The sequence below is a fragment of the Heptranchias perlo genome, chromosome 8 (assembly GCF_035084215.1).
Source record: "Heptranchias perlo isolate sHepPer1 chromosome 8, sHepPer1.hap1, whole genome shotgun sequence".
Classification (NCBI taxonomy): domain Eukaryota; kingdom Metazoa; phylum Chordata; class Chondrichthyes; order Hexanchiformes; family Hexanchidae; genus Heptranchias; species Heptranchias perlo.
The window spans coordinates 80,860,606-80,868,929 of NC_090332.1; the positions used below are offsets into that span (position 1 = coordinate 80,860,606).

The 8,324-nt window shown below is 44.0% G+C and overlaps 1 protein-coding gene across 1 annotated transcript; it reads right to left on the minus strand.

Moving 5' to 3' along the window:
* Positions 1-1,689: 1,689 nt before the first annotated feature.
* On the minus strand, positions 1,690-7,712 carry LOC137324747 (complement component C1q receptor-like). Its single transcript, XM_067989414.1, has one exon. It carries the CDS (start codon positions 7,149-7,151, stop codon positions 5,271-5,273), a length of 1,881 nt encoding a protein of 626 aa, XP_067845515.1. The 5' UTR covers positions 7,152-7,712; the 3' UTR covers positions 1,690-5,270.
* Between the last annotated feature and the right edge of the window lie 612 nt (positions 7,713-8,324).

The following is an 8,324-nucleotide window of genomic DNA, read 5'->3' on the forward strand; positions in this document are numbered from 1 at the left end:
TTTTCAATTGTCTTGACTATACCTTTCTGAGGTAAGGCTATGCATGACATGCAATGAAAGAGCGGTAAGGTTGTTTGAGGGCTTGGTGTGAGTGAGTGGCAAACCATTGCACATGGCTCCACCTTCCTCTAAGAAATTTTGTTCCTGTGTTGATCACCAAGACAATGCTCATCAGCAGAAGCATACTTGGAGTAGGCACAGGTGAGGCTGCTGTCTCACAGGGGAATTACAGCAACAAAGCCATCAAGCTCCCCCCACCCCACACACACACCATCTTAAATAGAGGTGCCGCAAAGCAACCAGAACCAGGCTGATGTGGCGGAACCAGCTGGAACAACAACAACAACTTGCATTTATATAGCGCCTTTAACATAGTAAAACATCCCAAAGCACTTCACAGGAGCGATTATCAAAAAGAATTTGACACCGAGCCATATAAGGAGATAATAGGGCAGGTGACCAAAAGCTTGGTCAAAGAGGTGAGTTTTAAGGAGTGTCTTAAAGGAGGAGAGAGGGGTAGAGAGATGGAGAGGGTTGGGCGGGGAATTCCAGTTGCAGGGTCTTGTCACCCAGTACAAGGAGGTAACATAGAAACATAGAAAATAGAAGCAGGAATAGGCCATTCGGCCCTTCGAGCCTGCTGCACCATTCAATATGATCATGGCTGATCCTCTAACTCCAATACCATATTCCCGCTCTCTCCCCATACTCCTTGATGCCTTTTGTGTCTAGAAATCTATCTAGCTCCTTCTTAAATATATTCAGTGACTTGGCCTCCACAGCCTTCTGTGGTAGAGAATTCCACAGGTTCACCACCCTCTGAGTGAAGAAATTTCTCCTCATTTCAGTCCTAAATGTCCTACCCCGTTCCTGAGACTGTGACCCCTCGTTCTGGACCCCCCAGCCAGGGAAAACATCCTCCCTGCATCTAGTCTGTTTAGCCCTGTCAGAATTTTATATGTTTCAATGAGATCCCCTCTCATTCTTCTAAACTCGAGTGAATACAGGCCGAGTCGATCCAATCTCTCCTCATACGACAGTCCTACCATCCCAGGAGGTAAAGGGTTATCTCAGTCCCAACAGGCTCCCACTGTCACCCAGTAACCTTTGAGTCATTATTAGTTCCTCTTCTCCCTCCAGTTTTCTTCCCTTTTCTCCCTTCCTTTCTTGAAGGCTCTGACACATGCTGGGGTAAGATTCCACAGGCAGCATCAACCCCCTAATACCATTCTTCATGCATAAGCTTGGACAGAGAGCGTTTGTAGGCAATTCAACTGTGGACAGGATCACTGCCAAGTCTAATCATGTCCTTACCCGGCATTAATACATGTGCTTTTTTCAGGACGAGTAACTGGATAGTGATCAGGAGTGGGAGATGTGAGCCCATGCTCATTTTTTCACCACCCTCATTCAGGGTTACCGAGAACTATTGTAACATCATGGCTGCTGTCTCAGTCGAGATCAATTAACGCAGCACAAACCAGGAATCACACGTGTAACATCTGGTCTGTAACACCACATTAAAGTTTTTATATTAAACAACATATGGGCCAATTTCTCAACATGTGCACTCAGTGGGAGTACATCCCTACTGGGAGTGCAATATCATAAAATCAGCCCCTTCCTTTGATGTTTTTTCCATTTATTATTTTCATTCGTTGTTTGAAATTATTGTAGCACACGTAACAATTACATACAAATTAGACAGACTTTTATTTTTAAAAATACGCAACAAAAGGAAGTACCAAGGCAACCCACATGGTTTTGCTAGTTACTGTGTCAGTAACAACCCTTTGAGTCAATTCACATTTTGCATATGTTAAAAAAAATTCACGAGTATGCCCACTGGGAGTGTATACAATAAGCAACATTTTTTCCTGTGTTTTTTTTTCATCCAACAATAATATCGGCTGAGACAAAACAGACATGGCTCCCCTTTCCTGGAGTACCGCCAGCAGCCTCTCAATGCAAACCCCTCCCCCAGTGGGGCACACTGCAGACAGGCGTGGTACATATGCAAGGGACCTACTTTTTTTTATCCTTTTCTCAAGGTCAGGTGATTCCTCAAACTGCCTCGGACAGTGACCCAAAATTTGGGGTGCTGCTTGCTACCTCCCTTCCTGCCCCTCTTTCCCCTCTCTTTCTCCACAACTCCCCTAGAGAAATGGCAAACATATAAGCTTAGGATGACTTTGCATTGCTTGTTTTTGGTGCTTGGCTGGGGAGACATTAGGGCCAATTTTCCTCACTTATATGCCATGGGAACACACAGTTCCCAAAAGCAAAGCAGAGGAATAAGGGGCAGAAGCCCACAATGCCTGAACTCTGCTCCCCCCTTGCGTTGCTCAGGATTCCCCGAGGGTGGGCAAAGCAGCACTGCCCGCATCAGATGTAACATGGCAAATGAGGCTGAAGGAGTGTGACTGGCAATTTCCTGTTGGACCATCCTGAGGGTGCCCATTTGAAGGGAAGCCCAGGAAATGTTGGCCTTAGGTGCTGTGCCCAGTTCCGCTCGGATCCAAACAGAGCGGCAAGCAAGAAAATGCGAGAAAGAGGTAACACAAAAGAAAAGGTTAATATTTTAAGACGTCACACCTTTTCTGACACAGGGTTTAAATATAACAGTACCGCAGCAGTGTTCCTGTGTAACAGGCATTTACAATGTTTGCATTATACGAGACAATTCATGCAATTACTAATCTACAACAACAACAATTTGCATTTATATAACGCCTTTTGCATAGTAAAACACCCCAAGGCGCTTCACAGGAGCGATTTTCAACAAAATTTGACACCAAGCCACATAAGGAGATAATAGGGCAGAAATCGCTCAGAAAATAACGGTGAGCTCAACAGCGGTCTCCGTTGTTCATGGCAAAATCGAGGAGCAAGTTCTGGCCCTCGCACATGCGCAGTGAAACATGGAAATCCGGAACTTGCTTTTACTGGTTCGCCAGCGATATGACAGATTCGAATTAAAGGGACATCGCATGCTGCAATCAGGGAAATCATTGAACCAGGACCAACTTGCTCATCTGCCCGGCTGGAAAGTAAGTAATATTGCCGCTAAACAGTCATACTTAAAAATACCAGGTCTAAACTAAGTTTTAACAGCATGGTAGGTCTTAATGACTGCCAAACAACTAAAGATTAACTTTTAAAAATGTGGAGTCTCATTACTCCTTATTTTAATAGTTTCTGGTCATTAAAAAAAATAAAATTAACAATTTTTTTAACTTTTCCCTTTTGTTCCTTTTATTTAATTCAATAATTTCTTACCCTCTCTTTTTTTCCCTGACTATTACTGTTTTTACAATGATTTTAATGTTGTACCTTTCACTTCCTGGATTTCACATTCCAAGCCTGAAGAAATAGTTTTGCAGCTTGTCAAAAATGCTGCAATTTGATTGGTAGAGGGGAGAGTGTGCTCCTCTCATTTCTCCCAAGGGTCCTAGCTTCCCTTGAATTGACCCTGGCCTCCCTATTTGAGGAATTGCACCCAGTAAAGGCCGCAGTAAGTTAGTGGGTTAGTATACATCTATGGAGTGGCGAGCACCATTGGTTCGCCACTCTGAGCAATTTCTGCCCCATTAGGACAGATGACCAAAAGCTTGGTCAAAGAGGTAGGTTTTAGGGAGCGTCTTAAAGGAGGAGAGGTAGAGAAGCGGAGAGGTTTGGGAAGGGAATTCCAGAGTCGATCTACATTTGTAAAGTATGTCCAATTAGCACAATTCATAATGTGTTTCAACAAAATAAATATAACCTCCCAGTTTTCTAAAGATTTCTATTAGAGTTTTGAAATGATTATTTTAAAAAAATACCAATTCCATGCCTAATAACTATTTGCTCCTGTAGAGTGTTGTATCTAAGGGATCACTTAAGTTAAAGCAGAAGATGATGAGAATCCCCATGGAGATTACCAGTGCAAATCATTAATATAGATTAGAAACAGTAGAAGTCCCAATAATGGTCCTTGGGGCACTCAAATCAGCACCTCTCCTCCACTCTAACATTTCCCCTATAACACGTACATGATGCTTTCTACCCTTCAGTCAATTTATTATCATTGCCCTTGTTTTACTCTGAAAGGATTGAGCATAACTTGTAGCCTTTTATGTGGAACATTGTCCAATATATTTTGTAAGTTTAGGCACACTATGTCATAGGGATGTCCAAAGTCTATTTGGAATGTGAGAAAAAGTCAAGGATGGTTAAGTAAGATCTTCCCCTTCTGAATCCATACTGGCTAGTTTTTATTACATTAATGTCACACAGGTAATCCTCAAGCTTGCATCTGATAATTGATTCCATTATTTTACCAACTATTGCAAATGATAAGATCTGTGATTGCTTGCTACTGCTTTGTCAGCCTTTCCAAAAATGGGCACCAAATTATTCTATTTCCAATCCGCTGCGACCATTTTCATGTCCATCAATCATCCCTGACGATTGACAGCGCCTCAAAAATCTCCTCTCCTATCTCTCTTAATACTCTGAGATAAATATCTCTGGGGGTTTACATGTTTTGAGCCTGTCTTAGTGGCCTGGGACTTGCATCTCATTTATATCAAAGTCATTCATTATTTGGGTTATAATATATTAGGGAGGACATGTTTATATTTTCTCTAGTGAATATTTTGAGGAAGTAATATTTAGTATATTAACATCCAAGGTATGTATTTATCTGGCATACTCAGCATTATGCTTTTAAAGGGGATCCACTTGTGTTCATCCTAATGTAATTGCTGATAGGTTAAACAAAGCAATAATGCATTTAAAGCATCGTCCAATGATGATGCGTAGACCATACTGTGATAGGACTATTATAATCTGTTGCTTTATCTAAAAAAAATTCTAACTCGTTCAGATTTTTGGCCACATTTTCTTATCAAGAACATCATAAACAGAGTGCTATTCGCATAACTGTGCATAAAGTTCACACTTGAGCTGGGGCTATTGATCCGACAAAGGAATACTTTAGAAAGTAAAAGCAAGCCTCAACAGGCTACCTAAATCTACATAGTCATTCGATAATCAAAATAAATCTGTTGTATGTTGCTGCTTTGAATGCATGACGTTATTTTTAAAGACACAGAACAAACCTGACCGAATTTTTTTTCAAGGTCGTCAAAAATGATTTAATTGTAAATTAACCTAAATGGCCTAATTCAGGTTAATTATTTTTCTGACGGTGTACGGGAGTTTGGAAGGATCTCACCACGAGTGGAATTGAGAGCTGTTATGAAACCTCGTTCATTCTGATCTCAAGTCTATACTTCGGTCTGATTTGCCTCAATCTCAATGTATTTATCGGCAGAAGGGTTGAAGTCGGCAGATGTGATTTTGCCCGAAGCTCTGGATGAGGGTGACCTCGCCGCTTCCACCCAGCTGTAGTAATCCCCAGCGCTGTTGATCTTCTTCTTGGCTGAGCTGTGGCGTCGGCACAGTATCAAAGCCACCACACAAAGTACAAGCAGCACGGCAGCGACAGATCCCAGGGCACACGCCAGCAGCCACGCTCTGCCCTTATCGTTTTTCACATGGCTGGGAGCCCCGCCCGTGTCCGAGGGCTGTGTTACTGTTAGCAAAGGAGTCGGTGACCAGCTCCCTGCACTGAAGTCTGCGACAGCCCCGTCGGTCTGTCCGCTTACTTCCCCGGTAGTGGGGCCACCTCGCATTTCTGGCTGAGCGTGGGTCTCTGAAAATTCAACGGTGGTGCCCAAGTCAGAGGTATCGACTATCACAGCAGCTGGCGTGGTGGGACTCCAGTCTCCAGCTGTTGTATCTGTGCTCAAGTCTTGGACTGTGGCAGTGAGCGATGTAGGCACGTCCTGTGGCACACAAGATACATGATCTTCACCTAATGTGTAACCTTCACTGCAGGAGCACTCAAAGCTCCCTTCGGTGTTGGAGCACATTCCAACACATGGATGTTCTAGGCATTCGTCCAAATCAATGCAGGAATGCCCACTTCCATTGATTCCATAACCCGCTCTGCACTGGCATCTATAGGAACCGTCGGTGTTCTGGCAGATGTGGTCACATGGATACGCGGAGCATTCATCAAGATCCCGGCATTGCCCTGCTATTATTGTATAGCCCTCAGTGCAATCGCATCGGAAGCTTCCCGCTGAATTGACGCACAGCTGAGCGCAAGGTCTATGGGCGCATTCGTCGGTGTCCACGCAATTTCTCTCGTTTTCCGCCAGCTCATAGCCCACGGGGCAGATGCACTCGAATCCAACCGAGAGGTTGACGCATCTGTGTTCACAAGGGTCGCCCTTGCAGTGATCTTGTGGCTCGCAGGAGTGCTGGTCGTCTCCTAGTTGGTAGCCATTATTACACTGGCAGTGATAATCCCTCTCCCCATCACTCACACAGACCTGGGCACAACCCCCGTTGTCAATGTTGCAGCCAGAAGGAGGGGCACAAAAGTGACCATCCATCGACCAACCATACAACTTCGGACTTTTTTCCACGCACATAACATAAGGCAGAGAAGGTGAAACCCCATTGTCCTCACAGGACACAATTGCCAGGGAACCAAAGGGTACCAGAGCCAACGAGGAGCTCTCTGTGTTAAAGGGGGTGGTGTAGGTGACCGTTCCTGGCCCGCTGAGACTGATCTTCGGGCACATCCCTTTAAAGCTGAACTTGCAAAGGTAGCCGTCCACGCCGAGGTTGCAGACGCCGTCTGACCATTTGAAGTTCTCGCCTTTTCTGCTGCCTTGAGAGGAGGAGACGATGTGGACGCATCTGTGCGCGGTGCAGGTGCTCTGGGGCTCCCTGCCCCAGTTGGAGTAAGCGGTCTCTTCACCCCCTGAAGTCCAGCTGAAACCCCTCAGCGGTTTGTGCTGCTGGTAACAGTGCCTCTGGGACAGCTGGAGTCCCATCCAAAACTTTCGTTTGCCGCTTCTCGATGGGGCCATGGGGAGACTGGACAGCAACATCTGGATCTGCAGAGCCTCTTCTGCATCCTTCGCCGTCACCAGGTTACCTCCGTTGGCCTTGCAACTTTCCAATGCTTTGTGGAACGGTTTTCTGTCCATGTGCACGGTGTAGCAGGCATTGCTGCCGCAGACTGTTTGCGAGGGGACTGACAGCTGACCCTTAACTGCTGCAAACAAGATCTGTAAAACCAACAGGAGCATCCTTTAAGGTAGAACACAGGAATCAATTTGAAAATAGGCGAGTCTGAAGGTCTCTAAACGGTCGATAAAGCCTCAGCCACAAATATAGAGGCAACTGGCTGAGAATGTGCCGCAGTATATTTTCATACCCCTTTGACCGAGCTCACTGGTTCTACCCCATGTATCCTGTGTTGTTGTAAACGATTCTCCCACGGTATAAGCATCGCTTCCAGCGGAAGCAGGGAAGGAGTCACTTGAGAGTGTTAGCATTCCTTTACTCCTTTACATTCCAGCGTGGAAAATAGCGAAGATAAATCTTCAAAGAAGTTAAATGCACTGTAACATCCATTACCTTCCTTTCCCCTCCAGAAGGATCATGTCTTCTGCCATTTGGCTTTACAGTGAACGTTTTGACATATCGAAAAAAAAAATCTCAGTGCTTCATAGTGATGTTTTATTTAGAACAAGAGACTGGACTCAAGTAAGTGTCTTTCTCTCGGAGAAATTGACTGAAACTCCAGCCCCAGTGTTATTCATACCCTAACGTTATGGTGGGTACAAACATTTGGCACACGTTATATCACGGTTAATGCAAAGCAGGTCGTTGTGGGAAACAAAAGTCTTCCTGTTAATGTGAAAGTATGGATAGATGCATTTAGAAAGTAATCCCCCAGGCTAACCCCAACCCCCTTTCCCCTGCGATCTTTATCATCGAGGTCGTGGGAATGGTACTTTTTAAACGATTCTCAGCCAAAACAGCTGTACTCGCTATACTTAAACTATCAGGCGCGCGAATGGGAACTTTTTTTAAAAGTAGATTTTACCTAAAGATAATTCCCTTAGTTAAATACGTTTTCAAATAAGGAAGACTGATGTGCTTACTTATTAATAAGAACAAGACTAATATTTCCCAAACTGATTTGATTGGGAAAAGTTTTGCTGTTGTTAAGGATTGAATGGATTCCCAGAGGACATGAAATTCCACATTTAATGATACTGTGAGGTCTCAGAACTTATATATAGAATCATTATTGTGTCATACAAAATAAAACCATATGTGTCTTGGGAGCCACAATTTAAACTGAATTTCAAAAATGTCTAATTATTATAACTGGTAAGTTGCAATAGTTTATTATAATGTATTAGTTAAAAGCTACGGAGGGTATAATTAATACCCTCCAAACCAAATGTTCA

What these genes read in the sequence shown, in the direction of transcription:
- LOC137324747 (XM_067989414.1), bottom strand. Translation starts at nt 7,151, where the DNA reads ATGCTCCTGTTGGTTTTACAGATCTTGTTTGCAGCAGTTAAGGGTCAG.